General features: G+C 33.1%; 5 protein-coding genes and 1 long non-coding RNA gene across 11 annotated transcripts; all 6 read left to right on the plus strand.

Annotated features, from left to right (window-relative positions):
* The first annotated feature begins 4,621 nt into the window (after positions 1-4,621).
* LOC123219976 (transcription termination factor MTERF4, chloroplastic-like) lies at positions 4,622-7,152 on the plus strand. 4 transcript variants are annotated; one of them, XR_006502959.1, is made up of 3 exons: positions 4,622-5,976; positions 6,460-6,550; positions 6,839-7,152. XR_006502959.1 is itself a non-coding variant. In XM_044641955.1 (2 exons), exon 1 carries the CDS (start codon positions 4,803-4,805, stop codon positions 5,961-5,963), a length of 1,161 nt encoding a protein of 386 aa, XP_044497890.1. In that variant the 5' UTR covers positions 4,622-4,802; the 3' UTR covers positions 5,964-5,976; positions 6,839-7,152. The 4 variants fall into 4 exon arrangements, 2 of the variants coding, with proteins under 2 accessions (XP_044497890.1, XP_044497889.1); XR_006502960.1 differs by having other exon boundaries at positions 6,460-6,546; XM_044641955.1 differs by lacking the exon at positions 6,460-6,550.
* Positions 7,153-8,328: 1,176 nt separating this feature from the next.
* On the plus strand, positions 8,329-10,485 carry LOC123220311. Its single transcript, XM_044642444.1, has one exon. It carries the CDS (start codon positions 9,054-9,056, stop codon positions 9,594-9,596), a length of 543 nt encoding a protein of 180 aa, XP_044498379.1. The 5' UTR covers positions 8,329-9,053; the 3' UTR covers positions 9,597-10,485.
* A 1,892-nt stretch (positions 10,486-12,377) lies between these two features.
* On the plus strand, positions 12,378-16,466 carry LOC123221771. 3 transcript variants are annotated; one of them, XR_006503285.1, is made up of 3 exons: positions 12,383-12,542; positions 14,861-15,270; positions 15,420-16,466. It is a non-coding gene; the product is annotated as an uncharacterized LOC123221771 (long non-coding RNA). The 3 variants fall into 3 exon arrangements; XR_006503283.1 differs by having other exon boundaries at positions 12,378-12,542; positions 14,861-16,466; XR_006503284.1 differs by having other exon boundaries at positions 12,378-12,542; positions 14,920-16,466.
* Positions 12,541-14,761, plus strand: LOC123221770. Its single transcript, XM_044644676.1, has 2 exons — positions 12,541-13,377; positions 13,968-14,761. Exons 1-2 carry the CDS (start codon positions 12,571-12,573, stop codon positions 14,061-14,063), a joined length of 903 nt encoding a protein of 300 aa, XP_044500611.1. The 5' UTR covers positions 12,541-12,570; the 3' UTR covers positions 14,064-14,761.
* A 327-nt stretch (positions 16,467-16,793) lies between the features above and the next one.
* Positions 16,794-17,921, plus strand: LOC123221553 (transcription termination factor MTERF6, chloroplastic/mitochondrial-like). The gene is made up of 2 exons (XM_044644380.1): positions 16,794-17,468; positions 17,558-17,921. Exons 1-2 carry the CDS (start codon positions 16,794-16,796, stop codon positions 17,831-17,833), a joined length of 951 nt encoding a protein of 316 aa, XP_044500315.1. The 3' UTR covers positions 17,834-17,921.
* Positions 17,922-20,035: 2,114 nt separating this feature from the next.
* LOC123220075 lies at positions 20,036-21,810 on the plus strand. Its single transcript, XM_044642077.1, has 2 exons — positions 20,036-20,204; positions 20,408-21,810. The coding sequence occupies exon 2, from the start codon at positions 20,532-20,534 to the stop codon at positions 21,390-21,392; it is 861 nt and encodes a 286-aa protein (XP_044498012.1). The 5' UTR covers positions 20,036-20,204; positions 20,408-20,531; the 3' UTR covers positions 21,393-21,810.
* The last annotated feature ends 1,798 nt before the right edge of the window (positions 21,811-23,608 follow it).

Here is a 23,608-nt window from a genome sequence, read left to right on the forward strand (position 1 = left end):
AAAATAAGTATATATAATACTTACATATAAATAATAGATAAAAATACTTGTAATAACAATAAATATTAATATATGTTTTGATGAAAAGTATGTCTATTAATCATTCTAACTAATTTATATACAGATATAATTGAATAATTTTAAATTACAAATAAAATAATATATAATCGATTTAAAATATGTTTTGTTATCTATGGTATAATATATACATTAATATTTCATATACTAATAATGCATACAAATACGGGTTGGATTTAAGTTAAGATATTTCAAACTTAATTCTCAATTCAATTCGATTAAGTTTAAAACCAGTAATCATAGGTCGAACTCAAGTCATAAGTATATGATGTTATTACGCTTAAGCTATGAGAATGTTTATAGTTAAAGCAACTTTATTTTACCTAATTCAAAATGATATTATTTTGTTATGTAATTTAATATAAAAACTATATCGTTTTGTTATAAATTTATCGAATTCTTGTATCTACGATATTAAACCCAGACAATTTAAGCTCTAGCATCATTTGTTTTATCGAACCTAAATTTTAAATTTATGTCCTTTTAAATTCATCATGTTTAAGTTTACCTCTTTATATGGATGGAGTTAGGATAAACTAAAACTTCAACTAAATTAGAAGGTATTTCTAATATCCTCAATAATTGAATAACATTATGACGCATTCATTCATTCATTTTAGCTATGGAGGGCAAACTTACGAGATTGGACAAAAACATTCAGGGGCAGTACACTTTTTTCCATGGGCCAACCATCAAATGCCACGTCCAACCAAACAAAGCTACAGTAGTCTTACTTTAACAGTTTTCCAACACTTAATTCCTCCCCACGCTCCTACTTAGACGGTAATGTACAAGCGAAGCAAATCGAATATCTTCTGTGGAATCATGAATGTAATAATCTACATGCAATTTTTTGCAAAATTATGAGAGTGATTTCTCCCTATAACCTTTTTTTTTTTTTTAATTTTTAAAAGGTTTTTTTTATGTCTAAATCATGCATAGCTTTTGAAATGAAAAGTTTACAATTGTTTATGACAAAAATTCACCGACAAAACTAAGTAAAATAAAAAATTTAAAAATATCTAATAAAATATCGATACAAAAATAAGAAAAATAGATTATTAAGTAATTATATAAATAAAAATAATTAAAAAATTGATTATTCTATAAAAATATTGATCAAAATATAGAAAAATTGGAATTATAAAACTCAATAAAATAGCTAATCACACAATAATAATAAATTTTAAAGAAAATAAAATTCACATAAATTAAGTCAGATACTCACCTTGCCAATTACATTAAAGTTTTTTTATTTTGTTCAAATTATAAAATATAAACATTTTTACTAATGTCTGAAAGAGTAGCGCGTGGGGAAGCATTGAACTTTTAAAGTTGTTAAAAGACAAATGAATCTCGTAAACATCATGTGAAGGCTGTTTCAGTTGCATTCCGTTGCGGTTACCAACGGCTGAGATTTAAATTACCGGAGGAATGAGACTTGGCGCGTAGTAGGTTACAAGTACATACAAAATAAGTGACGGGAAGTAGGCGGTTGAGGATGGAGTGATGGGGAGAGAAGGTACGAAAGCAGCCAGGTAGCCGGTGAAAAGTGGTTTTGTTTTGACATGGACAAGTTTTTGCCACGTGTAATGTTTAAAAGATTTGGTTGGTTTTGAAGCGTAGTAAAGTGACCGTATCTAATGGACCAGTGTCGGCGAGGTGAAGCGTATGTTGGTGACGGGTTTCGGATCTTTTGAAAACGGTTCCCTTCGGCAAGAACAATAATCACTTAACATTATTACAATTTATTGATTTTGTTTTTATTTGTGCATTTACAATAATGCCACTCATCAATTTTTAATTTAATAATTAACGCCTTTTAAATTCTGCAATTGAAATCTTGTCCCTATCACAATCATGTACGTAGAGCAAATCAGATAATGCACCCAAAGTTTGACCCAAAATGTTTTGGCCAAACGACTATTTCCCACCCAAGGTATGCTGTAATGACAAGTTTCCCCCCTTTAACTATAGAAATACCAAACACCCACCCATGGCTAGTTAAAAGTAACGGGGTTAAGGGTAAAATGGTCATTTTCTCTATAATATTAAAAAATAAACTAAAATATAATTTCCTTTTGCCCCCCTAAAGTTTGAAAACAAAAATTTTCCCTCAGCCTAAGTTTAAGAAAATGGTAGTTTCACCCTAGGGTTTGGTTTTGAAATCTCCGACGACCTCTCCTGCTCCGTTGCCGACGGCTTCTCCCTCCCGAAGAATCCTCTCCTTCCGGTGATCGGTTTCCTCCCATTTGGAGGCCCGATCGTCGCCGGAAAAGCTGTGGGAGACGAAGAACTTCGTCGGGGAAGACGAAGTTCTTCGTCTTCGTCTGACGAAGAACTTCGTCTTCCCCGATGAAGTTCTTCGTCTCCCACAGCTTTTCCGACGACAATCGGACCTCCAAATGGGAGGAAACCGATCACCGGAAGGAGAGGATTCTTCGGGAGGGAGAAGCCGTCGGCAACGGAGCCGGAGAGGTCGCCGGAGATTTCAAAACCAAACCCTAGGGTGAAACTGCCATTTTCTTAAACTTAGGCTGGGGGGAAATTTTTGTTTTCAAACTTTAGGGGGGCAAAAGGAGATAAAATTTTCAGGCGTTAGGGTTCTGTTAAATTTAACTGGTCATGGGTGGGTGTTTGGTATTTCCATAGTTAAAGGGGGGAAACTTGTCATTACAGCATACCTTGGGTGGAAAATAGTCGTTTGGCCAAATGTTTTTTGCATTTTTAGATAAGATAGATAAATCCCACCTAAAACAAAAAATAAAGTTATTATTTTAATAATATTATTTTATTTTTCAAAATTACCAAATAATCTAATATTAACAAACAAAATTACAAAAACCCCTTAAATTTTTAAATTGCTAAGAACCCTCATATATTTTTCCTTTTATCCTCACTCATTTTTTTATCTTTTCATAGTTTCAAGTTACTGTCAACGGTTTCATCATATTCCTCTAATTCCTTCGTTCCCTCTCTTTTTGCAATTTTCATCTTATTTCTTTATTCATTTATCCAACGATTTCAAATTATTGTCGATAACAATTTTTATTTGATCATTTAAAGGTTATCATTGATCATTGCTTATATCATAATAAATAAGAGGATAGTTAGGAATAATAATAGTGAGATCTTGACGGTAATAAAAAGAGTAAAATCAAGAGTTAAAATTTCTAAATAATTAATAAAACAAATTTGTAAAGTTTTTAAACATAATAATTAAATAATCATATTTTAAACGTTTAGGTTTAACTGATAAATGGGTTATTTTTAATTTTTTTCAATTATGAAAGGTAAAATTGCTAATTTTTTTTATTGTTATCTTGTTAATTATTTATTCAATAAAATTTTATTTTGGGTAAAAATGTCATTTATATTATTGAAAGATGGAAAAATATTTTTAGGGCAAATATTTGGTTAAAAAAAAAATGTACCCTATGTATGTATTTCATTTACTGGGGAATATTTTCTCGATATGTTTAGCAAATCTCATAATTCATTACAAATTGTTGGCTATAGATTATTTTTTCTCTATGAGGTGAATTAGCAATTATGAGTTAGTCTAGGGGGTATAAACTTGCAATATCACTATCCTAATGGACCACAAAACAAAATTTATTTTTTACAATAAATATGAAGAAACTTATTTCAACGTTGAGATGACCAGGAGCTTTCATACCAAATACTCTCTCTTTAATGACACATCATTCTCAACGGTCAATGGTCCATGGTCAACATGTGTTAAAAAGACATTAAATTTTCATGCACAACCAAATTGTTAAAATTAAAAAAGGGGAATAATAAAATATTAAAATAAAAAAAATTTAGATTCAAATTTTTATTATGTACTTAAAAAAAAATTGTTGAAACCCTAAACGTGAGACCACAAATTATGAAGAATAATACTTAATTATATTAATGGGTGATTATTTATTTCTAAATAAAAATTATTCATGATTTATAAGAATAAATTAATAAAAAATTGATAAATATAATATTATATAATTATAAATTTTGCAACATCGAAGAACAAACTCTGGATAAAGCCCAATATATTGGGCCACAATAGGAGCCCAATAGTGCATAGTTTGGTTGAGCTTGGGCTTTAATATTAAGACTTAGTTTGTTATCATATACTCTCAATCAGCATATTGTTTGAAAAACTCTACTTTGAAGGTTACATAGTAGGGTAAATAAATTTCAATAAAACCACACAGATGCATTTTTGGTATGTAAATAAATATATATTAATTTATATAATTATATAATTTTAAATTAAAAATAAAAATAATATTTAATTACATAATAATACATATAATTTTTAGATTTAAGTTGTCTAGACTTTTTTTTTCAAATTTTTAGATGAAAAAATTATCGTTTTACTTTTATGATATTAATTTATTTAAAACAAATTTTATTTTGTGGGTGAAAGTGTGATTCATAGTATTAAGGGGAAACATAATTTTTGTGCCAAACCTGGGTGGACAAATAACTCACTCTTGTTTAAAAAAATTATGGTTCCAGCTATGCAAATACAATGTTGTGTTTATACTGTGCAGTTTTGCCTGATACGTTGCCGTTTCGTAGTGTAGACTGAAAGTTCTCCATAGTATTCTAGGGTTTTAGTTTCTTCCAATTAACGGATTTCTAAGCATTCTGGCTTTCTGAAGGAGATGTCTCGAGCATAAGGTGATAGGTAAGTGTTTTCTATTATTTTTGCAACCATGGCGTTAAATTTTCTTCTCAAAACTTCAATTCAGAATCATGGAAGATACACTGTTAGTGCTTCACTAAACCATAGATTTGAATATTTTTTAGATTCAATGTTTGTCAAAAAAATCTCAACCAATTCAAATGAGCAATCTTTTACTGTCTCTTACCTCATTAATTCATGTGGGTTGTCGCCAGAATTTGCTTTAAAAGCATCCGAAAAATTGCAATTGGAAACCCCTGAAAAAGCTGATTTAGTCCTTACCTTGTTCAAGAACAGTGGATTCTCAGAAACCCAAATTTCTGACCTAATTGGAAGATACCCATTACTGCTTTTGTCCAATCCTGAGAAAAACCTTCTGCCCAAACTTGAGTTTTTTCTCTCCAAAGGCTTCTCAAGTACTGATCTTGGCACTGTTATAAGTCGGTACCCTAATATCTTGGGAAGAAGCTTAAACAACCATATAATACCTTCTTTTACTTATCTAAGCAACTTACTTCAATCTACTGAAAAGGTTATTAGATCAATTAAACGCTACCCTAGTGTTCTTAATAATGATCTTCATATTCTCGTTCAGCCCAAATTTAATGTTTTGCGAGATATTGGTGTACCTGAAAGACGTATTATTAGGTTATTTCATATGTGGCCTCGTGTATTCATAAATTATTCTCGTCATTTTGATGAGGCTGTGGACTTATTGAAGAAAATGGGTATGGATCCTTTAAAGTCACAGTTTGACAAAGCTATTGTTGTAATGTCATCGATGTCCAAATCTGAGTGGGATAAGAAGGTTGATTTTTACAAGAGGTTGGGTTTGTCTGAGGAAGATATTCTTTCTGCCTTTAGGAAGAATCCTTGGTGTATGGTGACATCTAAGGATAAGATAACTGGGGTGATGGACTTTTTCGTGAATAAAATGGGTTGGGAGCCTTCTGCCATTGCCCATAGGCCAATTCTTCTTTCATTGAGCCTGGAGAAGAGAATTATTCCTCGTGCTGCAGTTGTTCAGTTTCTTTCATCCAAAGGCTTGCTTAAGACCAATTTTATTTCGCTTACACCGTATAACTTGTGTGATGAACGCTTCCTGCAGAAGTTTGTGAATTGCTATGATGAAGCTCCCCAGCTAAAGAAGCTGTACAAAGAGAAGCTGGATCTCACAAAGATGGTCAAGTGATCAATAAATAGTGGTATGCATGTATTGTTTCTGACTTGGTTACATCAGAATGGTCGAAATTCTTTCTCACTTGATTTTCTATATTTCTTTGTATCCAGACTTTCTATAGTCAAATCAGAAGGAGCATTCGGTCCTGACTAATCTTGGTTTACTAGCATTTGATCTTGTTAGAATTGTGATAGGAATGCAGCAATTGTGACATGTACACATGAGAATTTGAACTTATGATATCAAGCCAAAAAGTGCTTTTCACCAGATTACTCATATGATTTATTTGCAGTTTCTGTCCAGAGTGAAGAATATGCCCAGCAATGAGATTCTAAGATTTATAACCATTATCATACTGAAATCTTTAGGCTTGCCGACTCCTGATACTGCTCTGTAACTGTTTCTCTTTTTTCCTAACTTCAGCTAAAGCCCAAAATTACTGTGTAATATTGATTTCGTTGATCTACTGAGCTAATTTTAATTTACAACAAAACAAATCATTTTTCAGATAAAAGAAGTAAATGACGGAAACTGTTGCCAAAGATCCAAAGATTTGTGTCAGAAATACAACCCTGGAATTTCAAGACACAAACAGTTTGGTAATTGGTTCTAAATTGCAATCTTCATCAACAGACTGAAAGCATGTTCTTTATTCTCTATTTCTTTTCTTTTCACTTAAACCAATCAATTCTTCACATGATATGTTTGTGATCATATGCTTGTTATTGTTAACTTAGTGTTATGATCCATATACAAAGTATGAGACTTTAATTCTACATTAAAAAAGAAAGTACAAGATTTTAGTGTTCGACCATGACTTTGGACTTTTCAATCAAACAACTACACTCTTTGCAAATTTCTTTACACATTTTAAACTTGTTTTTCAGGAGAATGCCTTTATGCTCTATGCAATTGTGAATCTGCGACACATTGTCTTATTAGTGAAGGTTCTCACCATTATTAAGAAAATTGATGTCTTCTGAAGAACATGCTAAACAAAGGCAGTTTGATCCAGCCAAATCTAGATTTAATAGATGGTGTGATCCTTCCCAAATTGTAGCATGTGATTTTGTTGGAATTGCACTTGGGATATCACGATTCAAGTTGGAATCACTCTTGAGAGTTGAGACAATGCAATTCAGGCAAAATAGTACTATCTTGATCTAATCCAACTGGAATTACAAGAGGATACTTGCTCGAATCTCAGCATTCCAGATATGATTTCTTATTAATTGCATCATCTCAAATGTGATATAATCAAGACGTAACCAACTAGTTCATTGATAATTTTATTAACGTTAATTTTATTTTTATAATTATTAATTATAATAATTATAAAATTTTGAAAACAAAGTATTACCCGGCTTCAATAAACATTATAAAGATAATAAAACTTATTTTCTATCTTTTCAATGGTAGCAGCATATCAATGAACAAATTTACTGATGAAACATGATAATGGGTGGAAAAACTGACCGTTAAACCTTATGGTATGAAAATGTTATTACTGTAAACCTTAGGTGGGCCGTTGGAAAGCTCAAAACTTTTTCTATCTAGACGCTGTCATTTAGGATCAGATTAAAGGCTCACCCAAGGTTCGATAAAAACCTAATTTTCATCTATTAACAATTAAAATTTCAAATTTTTACCTATAAACAGTTAAAAGTAATATAAATAATTAAATTTAGGGGTGAAATTATCATTTAACTTATAATATATTAAAAATAATAAAATATTATTTATTTTTCATTAGATTTAGAAAATTAATAATTTTTTTAATATTGAACTTTAAAATATTACAATTCCCTTTTAGAATTTTTCTCTCTCTTTTTTTGGCATCAGAACTGGTGGTTTCACTCTCCCTTCCCTTTTCCGATGCATCTCCGACGTAAATTCCTCTATAGTGACTCTTTTTCATCCTAAGATGAAGACAAATCATTTTTGTTCCCAGATGATCATCCTCATCATTAGAAGAAGACTATATGCCTTGATTTGATAAAGAAGATGAGTCACTATTGGGGGGTTTATGCAAGAGATGCACTGAAAAAGGGGAGAGAGAGAAAACCCACCTGTTTCGATGTCGAAAAATGTGAGAGAGAAACTCTAGAGGAAAAATGTAATATTTTAAAGTTTAATCTTGAGAAGAAATTGTTAATTTTCTAAATTAAAAGAAAATAAATAATATTTTATTATTTTTAATATATTAGTAGATAAATGACAATTTTATTTCTGAAGTTAACTAATTCTGTTAATTTTAACCGTCTATAAGTGAGAGTTTACATTTTTTATAGTTAGTGGGCGTAAGGGGACTTTCCACAAACCTTCGGTGGGACATAGTGATTTAGCCTAGATTAAATAATTTTCTCCTGCCTGCAAATCTGCAACTTTCCAGGGTTTCACTTTCCCCTGTTCAACGGCTCTCCGACCATGCGAGTTTAGAGAACAAATTGTCTCAACTCTGTCGCTTAGTAAGTATATTCCATTTTTGCAGTGATGTTTAATTTTCTCTGCAGAACTTTACGTCGATATCATGGTAGAGATGCATATTTCTCTAACCATAATAAATTTCAAGCTTTCATGTGTCCAGTATTTGTCAAACACATCTCAACCAACTCAAAAAAACAGTCTTTTACAGTCTCATACCTCATTAGTTCATGTGGGCTGTCTCCAGAATCTGCTTTAACGGCATCCAAAAAAGTGCAATTTGAAACATCAATAAAACCAGACTTAGTGCTCACCTTTTTCAAGAAAAATGGCTTGTCAGAAACCCAAATTTCAGATCTCATTAGAAAATGTCCAGTACTGCTTTCGTACAATCCTGAGAAAACCCTTTCGCCCAAACTTGAGTTTTTTCACTCTAAAGGCTTTTCCAGTGCTGATCTTGCAAAAATGATTTGTTGCTTCCCTCGTATCTTGGAAACTAGCTTAAAGAATCGTATAATTCCATCCTTTACGTACCTTAGTAGCTTGCTTCAATCTTCTGAAAAGACTATTACAATAGTTAAACGTTGTCCATCTATTATTTATCGTGATCTTCAAAATTGTCTTCCTCCTAAAATCAATTATTTGCTAAACAGTGGTGTGCCTGAATAAAATATTATTATGTTTTTTTACAATTGGCCTAGGAATTTTTATTACTACCCTGGTTTGAAAGAGGCTGTGGACTTTGTAAAGAAAATGGGTTTCAATCCTCTAAGGTCACAGTTTGTTGCTGCTGTTAATATAATGTTGTTTATGCAAAAAGCTGAGTGGGAAAAAAAGTTTGATGTTTACAAGAGGTGGGGTTGGTCTGAAGAAGAGATTTTCACAGCCTTTCGAAAACACCCTTGGTTTATGATTACTTCTGAGAAGAAGATTATGGCAGTGATGGACATTTTTGTGAACAAAATGGGTTGGGAGCCCTCTGCCATTGCTGAGCAGCCAATTCTTTTTTCAGTGAGCCTGGAGAAGAGAATTATCCCGCGTGCTTCAGTTCTTCAGTATCTGTTGATCAAAGGTTTGCTTAAGAATAAACCTCTTGCTGCTAGAGCATTCACGCAATGTGAAAAGTCCTTCTTGCAAAAGTTTGTGAATTGTTATGCTGAAGCTCCTCATATAATGAAGCTGTACAATGAGAAGCTAGATCTTTCAGAGAATAGAAACTGATTACAATAGAGAGATAGAGTGTAATGCAGTATCTATAACAAGTTTACATCAAAAACAATTTGATGCTTATTCTCTTTGGTACTTGATCTTGTATTTAGATAAAAATTTTGGTCAAGGTCACTTACGGTTTATTTTCAATTTCTTCCATATTTGTATCTTAAGTTAAAAATATTCTTAGCAGTGCTACTTTAAGTTGCAATCATACTGGAGCCTTCTGCCATTGCCCAGAGGCCAATTCTTCTTTCAATGAGCCTGGAGAAGAGAATTATTCCTCATGCTACATTTGTTCAGTTTCTTTGATCCAAAGGTTTGCTTAAGACAAATTTTATTTCACTTACACTGTATAACTTTTGTGATGAAGTCTTCCTGAAGAAGTTTGTGGATTGCTAAGATGAAGCTCCCCAGCTATAGAAGCTGTACAAAGAAAAGCTGGATCTTTCAAAGATGATCAAGTGATCACTAGGTAGGTATGTATTGTTTCTGACAAGGTTACATCAGAATGGTCGAAATTCTGTGTCACTTGATTTTCTATAATTCTTTGTATCCAGACATTCTATAGTCAAATCAGGAGTATTCAGTCTGGACTAATGTTGGTTTACTAGCAATTGATTTGCTTGGTGATTAGTATATGGTGATAGGAATGCAGCAATTGTGACATTTACATATGAGAATCTGAACTTATGCTATCAAGCCAAAAAGAGCTTTTCACCAGATTACTCATGGTTTATCTGCAATTTCTGTGCAGAGTAAAGAATATGCTCAGCAATGAGATTCTAAGATTTATAACCATTATCATTCTGAAATCTCTGGGCTTGCTTACTCCTGATACTGCTCTGTAACTGTTAGCCGTTGTGTTTAACTTGTTTGTCAGGAGAATGCCTTTATGCTCTATACAATTGTAAATCTGCAATTCATTGTCTTATTAGTGAAGATGCTCACCAATCATCAGGAAAATTGATATGTCCCGCAGAAATTGATAAAACAAATTTAGTTTAGATTAGTGACTGATTTGGATATAGATTTTGACTGAAAAAATTATTTTCCCGTGATCTAAAGTAGTAAAGTTAATCATCTACTCTATCCCTCCATCAAAGATTTTCATGTTTGTTCTATCATGGTGTGACAGTAAATGAGATAGATTTCTACCCCCTAAGCATCTTCTTTAGAAGCATTAGTTATAGAAGCTGCAGTCTATGCTTTGACCTGCAGTTAGATATCCTTCACTTAGAGATAGGAATCGATCACTTTTGTTCATCTGACTAAGATGAAAATCAATAACTTTTATGTCTTTTTCAACTCCTATTTGTTATTTTATAACACATAAGATACTTAAGATTAGATAAGCTAAGCGTTATTGCCTTTTGAACAACCTAGTAACTCTTTGTTTGAATATTTTTCAGGACATTTTTAAGTACTTCATAACATTTGTCTATGTTAAAAAACTATGATATATCCAATCTACACACTTTATGAATACCATTATTAATTTAATCCAAATGTCTTTGAAGTGAAGACATTATCTCGATGTGATTTCAATTGAAATTACACTAGGATAGGTGTTCAGAACTTACCATCCCAAATGTGATTTAAACCCAATTACACCATTTTGAAAGTAACATGATTGAAGTCTTATGTCAATAGTTTGTAGATGACTTTTTTAATTAATTTTTTTTTTTATATAATATTTACCCACAAATAAATAATGTTAGAATATATTATAAATACGTAGTTTTCTAAGTTAGTGTATATTCTAAATATATATTTTCCTATTATATAATAATATATATAAATTCATGTATTATTTTGACAATTTATATATATCAAAAATACAATTTATTTATATTTTATTATAGTATTAAAATTGAATGTTCTCGTCAGTATTTCCTTTATATACGTGGAAGGATGAATTCATTAATTTGACAAACTTGTGTCATCACATACATGAAAATATGATTTCGTTAGTTTGGTACACTCATATTGTCACCTACATAAAAAGATAAATTCATTGATTCAACATATTCACGTAATTATCTATATAAAAAGATGAGTTTATTAATTCGGTATACTCACATTGTTATCTTGTTAGTAAAACATTTTAATTCACTTTTATACCTTTTATTAATGAGATAACAGACGTTTTTACTTCTTGACTTTGCATCACAAACTTAATTTAGTACTTTCTTTGCCTAATTAGAGTTTGAGAGATCTAAGAACACGTTAAAATATATGTCAAATATATGATTTCCTATGTTAAAATTTGTCCTAAATATATGGTTTTCTAAGTTAACAAATATTATAAATATATGTTTTCCTGTTATATATTATTTTGTGTGAGCGTGTATATATATATATATATCAGTAATCAAGAATCCCACTCGGTTTTGTTGGATAGGTAAACCCTGGGATATAGTAACTGAACCCCCCCACAATCATTGCACTGAGTAAATTAGAGTTTTACAAACATAATAAAATTTCAAACTCAAACCTTCTTTTTGAAAATTTTATTATTTTATCAATTTAATATATAAAAAATATAATTTATTTATATTTTACTAGTAAAAATATGATTAAAAAAATAATTTAATTAAAATTTCAGGGATAAAGTGTAATTAAACATGGGCAGCCATTGTAATGACAACAAAACTTATTTTGTGTTTTTCAATCACAGTAGCATATATAGGTTGACAAATTTACCTGTTAATTGGGGGAAATTTTGACTTTTTAAATTAAACGATAGAAATTTTATTACAGCAAACATTGGGGGGTTCTGGTTACAAAACCCAAAACTCCTCCTGTCCAGACGGTTTCATTTACGAATAGATTAAGCATGTTTAACCTGCCTTCAAATCTGCAACTTTCCAGGGTTTTTACTTTCCCCTGTTCAGCGGCTCTCCAACTGGCAACCATACGACATTAGTGAAGAATTGTCTCAACCCTGAAGCTTAAGTAAGTATATTCTATTTCTGCAATCGTGATGTTTAATTGTCTCTGCAGAGCATTACTTCACTATCGTGGTAGAGATGCTTATTTCTTTAACCATAATAAATTTCAAGATTCCGTCTTCCCATTATCTGTCAAATACATAGCAACCAACTCAAAAGAACAATCTTTTACAGTCTCATACCTCGTTAATTCATGTGGGTTGTCTCCAGAATCTGCTTTAAGGGCATCCAAAAAAGTGCAATTCGAAACATCAATAAAACCAGACTTATTGCTCACCTATTTCAAGAACAATGGCTTCTCGGAAACCCAAATTTCAGATCTCATCAGAAGATATCCGAAACTGACTTTGTACAATCCTGAGAAAACCCTTTCGCCCAAACTTGAGTTTTTTCACTCCAAAGGCTTCTCAAGTCCTGATCTTGCAAAAATGATTTGTTGCTACCCTCGTATCTTGGAAAGTAGCTTAAAGAACCGTATAATCCCATCTTTTACTTACCTTATTAACTTCCTTCAATCTACTGAAAAGACTATTACAGTAGTTAAACGCTATCCAGCTATTATTTATTGTGATCTTCAAAAGCATCTTACTCCTAAAGTCAATTATTTACTAGAGAGTGGTGTGCCTGAACCAAATATAATTATGTTTCTTTACAACTGGCCTATGGCTCTTTTACACTACCCCCGTTTGAAAGGCGCTGTAGACTTTGTAAAGAAAATGGGTTTCAATCCTTTAAGGTCACTTTTTATTGTGGCTGTTTCTACAGTGTTGTTAACACAAAAATCTGAGTGGCATAAGAAGTTTGATGTCTACAAGAGATGGGGTTGGTCTGAAGAGGAGATTCTGTTAGAACTCATATATATATTTTCTGCAGGAAAAGAGGAAGCAAAAAAAAGAGAAGACCTTTGGCTCTGGGAGAAAAGATCAGGAAACCACTGCTCTATTACAAATTCAGCCATAGAAAATAGAGTGACGTGGCAAAAGAAAGGAAAGTGACGGCTGGAAAAAGTTAAAAAAGAAGGAGGCGCTTCAGAGGAGGCAAGAAGCAACATTTTGGGAAAAGTAGGGAGAGAGTAGTTCTCTTGGGAGCAGGGCTTAGGCAGTGGGGACTCTATTGAGTATTTTGTGAATCTCTTTGTGAAGCTGATTTACGTCTGAAACTATACTTCTTGATTAGCAGTTTATGCACAATTGATTTGTGGAAATAGTCATTGTATTGAAGAATTTACTTTTGTAATATTCACAATCAATATTCAATACAATACATATTTTCATCATTTGCTGTAATAGAGTTACATTCCTATTTTTCTCTATTCCATTGCGTGTATAATCTTGCTGTTGTTGTGGAAGTCTGCTGGAAACTGGGGAGAGTGCAGAGGAGTTGCCCAGAACAGGTTCTGTAGTCAGCTCTTGGCCCAGGTATCTATCAGATTCTAACAGCATTTCAGAAACACCCGTGGTGTATGATGACATCTGAGAATAAGATTATGGCAGTGATGGACTTTTTTGTGAACAGAATGGGTTGAGAGCCTTCTGCAATTGCTGAGCGGCCAATTCTTTTATCATATAGCATGGAGAAGAGAATTATTCCACGTGCTTCAGTTCTTCAGTATCTGATGATCAAAGGTTTGCTTAAGAATGAACCTCTATCAGCTAGACCATTCATTCTATGCGAAAAGCCCTTTTTGCAAAAGTTTGTGAATTGTTATCCTGAAGATCCCCAGATAATGAAGCTGTACAAGGAGAAGCTGTTCAAGCTGGATCTTTCAGAGAATAGAAACTGATTACAACAGAAAGATTGGGTGCAATGCAGTATTTATAACATGTTTACATCAAAGTCAAATTGATGTACTTGATCTTCTATTTAGATAAAAATTTTGGTCAACACTACTTACAGTGTATTTTCAATTGCTTTAATGTTTGCCTCTTGTGTGAAAAATATACTTAGTAATGTGACTTTAAGATGCATACCCACGTATCATACTGTAATATTAGACATTGCTTAGTCCTCTTACCGCTCTGCAGCTAGTTTCCTTAGCTTTCGGTTGTGACCTCCTTTTTCTAAGCCAGAAAACTTCATACATTGATATTGTTGATTTGACCACAAAGTCGTTGTTTAGAAAGGATAACAATTCATTTGATGGTCGAAATCTTCTGTAACATTGAAGCATAGAAAAGTGAAGCTGAATTGAATAGGTTAACAATTTCAATGGATTTTGTAGAATTTTTGGTGTGTATTTATTTATATGGTTTATTTATGTTTTCCCAAATCAGCCTGAAATTTTACTTCTCTCATTTGACTTAACTTATTAACTTGTTTCAGTCTACTGAAAAGGCTATTGCTGTCGAACAATTTTCAACTATTGTTGATTCTGATTGTAGTGAAGTGACACATGACTTAGCGGTTGACACTTTATTACACTCAAGCAGATGAAGCGGCTAAGAACATTTGGCCGGTCAATCTAGTTGTATAAGAGAGGTGTGAATTTGGGTTGAGCAAGAAGCTAGTGCGACTTGTGGTAGAGTTGCGACCAGGAGAGCTCTTTGGCCAAGAGAGTTGCGACCTGTGATAGAGCAAGAGTGCAACCTCTGAAAGACTAAGGGACAAGAAGTAGGTGAGACCTGGAGGACTAGTCCAACAAGAGCAGGTGTGATCCCTTGAAGCTAGTAGAAGAAGAGGTATTATATACGCGTGGGCAGCTTTTGACTGGGGGTATAAGTCAAAGTCTAGAGGTAAAACTCCTTTGCTTTAAGTATGGCCATAACAAGGGAGATTCTCCTAAAATAAGAAGAAATCTAGTGATAAGGATGTTGATGGAAATGTAGATGCAGGTTGTAGATATCATATGACTCCTAATAAGAATCTCCTAATTAATTTTCAGGGACAAGAAGCTGGGAGAGTACTTATCTTGCAAAATTAATTTGTTTGAGAGCTTGGAAAGTAGATTAGAGAACCATGTTATCCCATCCTTTATACTTGCTTCCGTAACTATCTTCAATCTAAAGGAAACAATAGTACATATGCTAAAAGCTTCGACCTATAAATTGTTGTGATCTTTAAAATCGTCTTACTCCTAAAGTCAATAATTTGCGAAACAGTGGTGTGCTACAATTGGCCTATGGCTCTTTTATGCTACTCTCATTTGAAAGAGTTGTGGACTTTGTAAAGAAAATGAGTTTCGATCCATTTAGGTCACAGTTTGTTGTAGCCATTTCCATTACCATTATGTTGTTAACTCAAAATTTTAAGTGGGATAACAAGTTTGATATTTACAAGCGGTGGGGTTGGTCTGAAGAAGAGATTCTAACAGCATTTGGCAAACACCCTTTGTGTATGATGACATCAAATAATAAGATTATGGCTGTGATGGACTTTCTTGTGAACAATATTGGTTGGGAGCCTTCTACCATTGCTCAGCGGCCAATTCTTTTTTCATTCAGCATGGAGAAGAGAATTATACGTTGTGCTTCAGTTCTTTAGTATCTGTTAGCCCAAAGGTTTGCTTAAGACCAGATTTACGTCATTTAGGCCATATAACATTTGTGATGAAGCATTCCTGCAGAAGTTCATGAATTGCTATGATGAAGCTGTACAAAGAGAAGCTGGATTTTTCGAAGATGATCAAGTGATCAACAAATAGAGGTAGGCACGTGTTCTTTCTGATATGGTTACTTCAGAATGGTCCAAATTCTGTGTCACTTGATTTTGTGAAATTCTTTGTTTTCAGGCTTTCTATAGTCGAATCAGGAGCATATATTCCTGACTAATTTTGGTTTACTGTTGATTTTTTTAGCTATTAGTATATTGTGATAGGAATGCAGCAATTGTGACAAGTTTGCATGAGATTCTGAATGGATGCTCTCCTTCTGTAGCACTTGATCTTATTTTCAGATTTACTTCAATTGAAGCCAAAAAGAGCTTCATTCCAGAAACCATTGCCAAAGATTTGCCTTGAAAATACAACCAACTGGACGTTTATAACAATTTGTAACCCCTGAATTTCAAGACAAAATTAGGGTGTTAATTGAATACTTCTAAGTACTAACGTAAATTGCATTCTTCATCAAAAAAACACAATCAACCACTTTGTCATGGATGTTGTGATTCAAGTTAAATCATATTGTGTGATTTGATTGGAATTGTATCAAAAATATTACAATTCAAACGATATCATGCTCTCCAACCGTGCGAGATTAGTGAAGAAATTGTCTCAACCCTGCGGCTTACGATAGTACGTGCTACTTCTGCAATCGTGATGTTTAGTTTTCTCTGCAAGACTTTACTTCGCTATCATGGTAGAGATGCTTATTTCTGTAATCATAACAAATTTCAAGATTTAGTGTGTCCAGTATTTGTCAAACATATAGCAACCAACTCAAAAAAACAGTCTTTTACAGTCTCATACCTCATTAATTCATGTGGGTTGTCTCCAGAATCTGCTTCAAGGGCATCCGAAAAAGTGCAATTCGAAACATCATTAAAACCAAACTTAGTGCTCACCTGTTTCAAGAAAAATGGCTTCTCAGAAACCCAAATTTCAGATCTCATTAAAAAATGCCCAACAATGCTTTTGTACAGTCCTGAGAAAATCCTTTCGCCCAAACTTGAGTTTTTTCATTCTATAGGCTTTGCAAGTGCTGATCTTGCAAAAATAATTTGTTGCTACCCTCGTATCTTGCAAAGTAGCTTAAAGAACCGCCTAATCCCATGCTTTATTTACCTTAGCGACTTGCTTCAATCTACTGAAAAGACTGTTACAGTAGTTAAACGCTATCCAGCTATTATTTATCATGATCTTCAAAATCTTCTTCCTCCTACAGTCAATTATTTGCGAGACACTGGCGTGCCTGAGCCAAAAATTATCATGTTTCTTTACAACTGGCCTATGACTCTTATATACTACCCTGGTTTGAAAGAGGCTGTGGACTTTGTAAAGAAAATGGGTTTCAATCCTCTAAGGTTCCATTTTATTGTCGCTATGCATATAATGTTGTTTATGCGAAAATCTGAGTGGAAAAGAAGTTTGATCTTTACAAGAGGTGTGGTTGGTTTGAAGAAGAGATTCTAACAGCATATCGGAAACACCCTTGGTGTATGATGAAATCTGAGAATAAGATTATGGCAGTGATGGACTTTTTTGTGAAGAAAATGGGTTGGGAGCCTTCTGCCATTGCTGAGCGGTCAATCCTTTTTTCATTGAGCATGGAGAAGAGAATTATTCCTCGGGCTTCATTTCTTCAGTATCTGTTGGCCAAAGGTTTGCTTGAGAATAAAGTTCTCTCTGCTACACCATAGAAGCTATGTGAAAAGCCCCTCTTGCAGAAGTTTGTGAATTGTTATGATGAAGCTCCCCTGATGCTAAAGCTGTATAATGAAAAGCTGGATCTTTCAGAGAATAGAAACTGATTAGCGAGGTGGAGTGCCATGCAGTATTTATAACATGTTTACTTCAAAATCAAACGGATGATCATTCTTTGCAGTACTTGATCTTCTATTTAGAAAGAAATTTTTGTCCAGTTACTTATGGTTTATTTTCAATTTTCTTTCATGTTTCTCTCGAGTGAAAAAATATGCTTAGTAATGTGACTTAGTAATATTAGACCTTGCTTGGTTCTGCTCAGCAGCTAGTTTCCTTAGTTTTCGGTTATACCAGTTTTTGCTAGCCAGCAAAATTGATACATCCATATCGGCCTTTTGACCACAATGTTGTTGTTTAGGAGTTCATTTTATGGTCAAATTATCTACTCTAACATTGAAGCACGTAAAAGAGAAGCTAAACTGAATATGTTAATGACTTTTATGGAATTTGGAGAATTTATGTGTGTGCGCGAGTTTATATGTTTTATTTAAGTTTTGCCAAATCCACCTGTAATTCAAATTCTGTCTCTTTACTAACTTGGTAACTTGCTTCAATCTACAAAACTTTGCCAGATTTATGAAGAAATTTTCAGTATTTCTCAAGCATAGTATAGGTGAATTGTTCAATAACTTTCGCGACTATGATGTTTAATTCCCTTCAGAAATTTACTTCACAGCCAGGTAAGTACACTAGCTTATCTCCACTGGACCTAAATCAATTTCAAGATTTTTTGTTGTCCGAAATTTGTCAAATACATCTCAACCAACACAAATGAACAATCTTTTGCAGTCTCATACCTTGTTAACTCATGTGGGTTGTCTCCAGAATCTGCGTTAAAGGCTTCCAATTATGCTCTATCCTTTCCTTCAATCACTCTAGTAACCTGCTTCAATCTAGTGAAAAGGCTACTACTGCTATCAGAGACTCTCCAGCCCTTCTTGATTGTGACCTTTAAAATTGGATTTAACCTAAAGCCAGTTATTTGCGAGATAATGGCATCCCTGAATCAAATATTGTTATGTTACTCTGTAAATGGCCTAACAGATTTTATAAATTACTGTGTCAGTTTGAAGAGATCATGGACTTGGTAAAGCAAATGGGTATGAATCCTGTAAGGTCACAATACAAGAGATGGGGTTGGTCTGAGGAAGAGATTCTCTAGTCAATCCGAACGTATCCTTGGTGTATGATTATGGCAAGAATGGGCTTTTTTTTTTATGACAAAAGTTGGGAGCCTTCTGCTAGCCAAGAGGCCAATTGATCTTTCATTTAGCTTGGGGAAGAAAATAATTCCCGGTGCTTCAGTTCTTCACTTGCTCTGATCTAAAGGTTTGCTTATGACTAATCCTTGTAGAGTTTTGCAAATTGTTGGGATGAAGCGCCGCAACTAATGAAGCTGTAGAGAGAAGTTGGATCATTCAAAGATTGCATACTGAAAGGTGTTATGAAAACAGAAGAATCAGCAATAGGAGATAAAGAAAATTTCACTACAGGTGGAAAAGATAATAAATCGAAGAAAGATTATTTTGTTCTATTTAATTATGTTGAATATTCATACTCATTTTTATATGCAATTTTGATATAAAATTTATATACAAATTTTAGTTGGCAGATATATACATGTGTATTTGTAAACTACGTGTCCTTAAAATGACATTTGTATCACTATTTATAAATTGCATGTCAATAATAAATTGCACATGTTTATCAATAACTTATGCCCGTTTTATTATAAATCAGACCTGTTTTATCATAGATTTTTTTAAAAAATTCATATTTCAAATATATACTTTATGAGTTTGAATTGCCCCTTTTCAAATTTAGGTCACCATTATATAAGAGAAATAAAATAGCGTATTTATGCATTAAAATGAATGAGATTAAGTGATAAAGTTTTATATTTTTTTCAATATAATCTTTTTACTTTCTATCAACTTTACTTTTTTTACCTCCAAGGGGATGATTTGGGTGGTAAAAAGGTGGGTTTTTAAGGTACGGAATTTGAGTTTAGGTCTCTCAACACAATATCAAGATAATACCCTAAATCCGAAGTTTTGGCCTGGGCAGTGTGGGAGTCATTTTGCTATAAGTGTCCTCCCCCGTGATTTTAGCTATAACTGATGACGTCTAGGGTATTGACGTCCCAAATAATACGCTGCCGTTATTATGGGATCTATAAATTTGTCAAGTCCACCCGAATTCCCAAACTCACTAGGGTTTTGCACTTAGTCGTTTTAAATTTCAAGTTCAACGCCCCTCCAGATTCATGCGAGATTTTTAGAAGAAATTTTCTCGGCTCTTAATCAGGTGAGTTTAATTTTGTCTTGTGCAGCCATGACGTTTAATTGTCTCTTCAGGAATCTACTTCGTAGTCATGGAAGATACGCTAATTTAGCTTCATTAAACCCTAATAATTTTCAATATTTTATGTGTCCAATTTTTGTCAAATACATCTCAACCAACTCCAATGAGCAATCTTTTACTGTCTCATACCTCATTAATACATGTAGGTTGTCTCCAGAATCTGCTTTAACGACATCTAGAAAAGTTCAATTTGAAACTCCCGAAAAACCAGACTTGGTGGTAAACTTTTTCAAGAGAAATGGCTTCTCGGAAACCCAAATCTCTGAAATTATGAGACAACGTCCAAGACTGCTTTTGTGCAATCCTGAGAAAGCCCTTTCGCCAAAACTTGAGTTTTTTCACTCCGAAGGTGTTTCAAGTCCTGACCGTGCAAAAATTTTAAGTCGATTTCCTCCTATCTTACAGAGGAGCTTAGAAAACCAAATTATCCCTTCCTTCCATTACCTTTGTAACTTGCTTCAATCTAGTGAAAAGGCTATTACTGCTATTAAAAGATCTCCGTGCATCCTTGGTGATGATCTTCAAAATCGGGTTGAACCTAAAGTCAATTATTTGCGAGATATTGGTGTGCCTGAATCGAATATTGTTAGGTTACTTTGTAATTGGCCAATCATATTTTTAAACTACCCCAGCTTTGAAAAGACTGTGGACTTGGTAAAGAAAATGGGTATAAATCCTATAAGGTCACAGTTTGTTATTGCCATTGTTACAATGTTGGTAGTTGGCAAATCTGAGTGGGATAAGAAGATTGATGTTTACAAGAGGTGGGGTTGTTCTGAGGAAGAGGTTCTTACGTCATTTCGAAAGCATCCTTGGTGTATGATGATATCTGTGGATAAGATTATAGCATTGATGGACATTTTTGTAAACAAAATGGGCTGGGATCCATCTGTCGTTGTCAAGCACTATAATCTTCTTACCCTTAGCTTGGAGAAGAGATTAATTCCGCGTGCTGCAGTTCTTCAATATCTGTCATGCGAAGGTTTGCTTAAGAATAATCGTTATAGCCCTGTTACAGCATTTCGAGTTCCTGAAGAAGAATTCTTGCAGAGGTTTGTGAATTGTTATGACGAAGCACCCCTGCTAATGAAGCTGTACAGAGAAGCTGGATCTTTCACAGATGGCAAGTGAAAGGAAAGCATCTTTTGTAATACGTTTATATCAGAATGGTACAATTCTTCTGCTTTTAATATGTTACTCGATCTTGATAAATTCTTTGTATTGGGACTGGCTTCACATTGAGCATCTAGTTCAGATTACTTACAGTTAATGGAAATTTTGGTTTTCTTCTTGTTAGATGTTGTCTCTTGACTGTATAATAAGCTCAGCAATGTGATGTATAATCATGTATCGAACTGTAATATCTGGTTTTTGACTAAAGCATAACCGTAGAGGATGTATCTGATGAGTGTTACAGTGTTACTGTACTTGTCTCATCAAAATGATTGCGCTTTTTTAGCAGCGGTATGTCAGCTCAAATCAACTCGGAGACAGAAGTTGTCACTTGCATACTGTAATAATCTCGAACAGAAAAAATTACTTTTCTCTACGGGAAGTGGGTTTATGTTTTTATATGTTTCTTCGTTGCCTTAATGGTACCGACTCTTAGCATTCTCTTGATGTACTATTAACAGTGGGAATCATTTGACAAGATTCTGTGGTAATGAAAATGGGAGTATTGAGTAAATCCACCCCAGTTCCCCGAAACCACCCTGTTTTCACAATGTTTTGGTATGACAGCTTCTTTCACATCCGGTCTTGGAGATGTTCTTTAAGCAGTTTAGATGCTAATTTGATGTTATCAGTTCATATATATATACTGAGGATTTTGCGAAGTATATGAGTTATGATGACAACTAATATTAGCAAAACTTATATTTAATCATTTTTCTGTTTCTCCTTACTGTTTTGCTACTGCTACTACAAAATGATTTTGGATGAGATTATATTTTCAGCTGATGGCTGAAAGAATTTTAAACTGTTGCTTTTTCAATATAACAGTAGCCAGCACCGAAATTGATTATAGTTGAAAAGATTGAAGCCTCTAACACCAGTGGCTGTGACATTATCAACTCCAGCGTCACGATGCTAAATTAGACATGGGGTTATTCATAACAGCATGACATTATTCTTTTGAAAGTTTCACTCCGCGTAAAACAACTGGGAAGGCAAAAATTGGAAAGAAGATACTAAAGGTGTGGGTTTGTCTTTTTCAAACTTAAAATAATCAAGACACCTTTTAATAGGGCATTTAGTTTGAGAAATATTTTATTACCAAAATGAAAAGATTATTTTGAAAATAGATTACTTTGAAAATCATTGGATATAAATTATTATTATGTTTGATAAAATTTGATAAACGAGATAGGTATAAATAATTTTTGTGTTTAATTAAAAATAATAATAAAATATTAGTATATTATTTTACTTAAATATCTTTGAGTATAATTATTTTAAAATGTTTTTTTATATTATTTATTATATTAATTTAAAATGCGATTATTTTTTTCCTAAAAAAATAATAAATAAATATATAGTTATAATAAAATGAAGATTATCTTGCTAATTTTTTAATACTTAAGGTGGAAGTAATAATCAAATTACCCTTTATATTACTCACCACATCACTAATAGAACATTACCACAATCTTTTATTACTCATAAATTAAACAAAATAATATAAATAATAAAATATAGATTATCAGAATAATCTTTAATGCCCATAACCAAACGTACTCTAAAGGTTTGTACAGGGTAAATTTTAATTGTAAATATAACTTGTATTACTGATATTGAGTGACTCTCACTTTCACAATGAAAAAACCCTTCAAAACAACAATAAGAGATGACCAAAATAAAAATAAAAGACTCCTTATACACTTGAAGTTCTTTCTTGTATAAATGATATAAAAGTTTGAAAAAACAACAAATTTCTATGGTTTTACCTTTTTAATAGATTATGCACACATGACACAATACCAAAACAGAGATACATCTTCCTGGTGGCACACAGAGACCCAAACCTGTTCAAAACACTGTTCAATGTTCATGTACATCATAAATATATGACAGATGAATAACCAACATTGGTTAGCATTCATTCATATCCTTACATCATTGAGCTACATTTTAACATAATTTTAAAAGTGGGAGAGACAATTTCTCCAGATGCTAAATCTATGTGCAGGAAATAACATCATACAAGCAGCTGTTCTTATGGGATTTTCTTCATTTGAGGTTAAAGTAAGAAAGCGAACGAATAGGCACAGTTGTAACAGGGCCTGGCACAGAGAGAGAGAGAGAGAGAGAGAGAGAGACTTGCAGCATGCTATTGGGCATTGAAATAG

This window comes from Mangifera indica, chromosome 7 (genome assembly GCF_011075055.1).
Source record: "Mangifera indica cultivar Alphonso chromosome 7, CATAS_Mindica_2.1, whole genome shotgun sequence".
In the NCBI taxonomy this organism is placed as follows: Eukaryota; Viridiplantae; Streptophyta; class Magnoliopsida; order Sapindales; family Anacardiaceae; genus Mangifera; species Mangifera indica.

Coding starts and splice junctions, on each gene's coding strand:
- LOC123219976 (XM_044641955.1), top strand. CDS start 4,803: ATGGCGTTAAATTTTCTTCTCAAAACTTCAATTCAGAATCATGGAAGA.
- LOC123221770 (XM_044644676.1), top strand. CDS start 12,571: ATGTTTAATTGTCTCTGCAGAGCATTACTTCACTATCGTGGTAGAGAT. Junction 13,378..13,967: donor GGGGTTGGTCTGAAGAGGAG/ATTCTGTTAGAA, acceptor GGTATCTATCAG/ATTCTAACAGCATTTCAGAA.
- LOC123221553 (XM_044644380.1), top strand. CDS start 16,794: ATGTTTAGTTTTCTCTGCAAGACTTTACTTCGCTATCATGGTAGAGAT. Junction 17,469..17,557: donor TGAAAGAGGCTGTGGACTTT/GTAAAGAAAATG, acceptor TGAGTGGAAAAG/AAGTTTGATCTTTACAAGAG.
- LOC123220311 (XM_044642444.1), top strand. CDS start 9,054: ATGTTTTTTTACAATTGGCCTAGGAATTTTTATTACTACCCTGGTTTG.
- LOC123220075 (XM_044642077.1), top strand. CDS start 20,532: ATGAGACAACGTCCAAGACTGCTTTTGTGCAATCCTGAGAAAGCCCTT.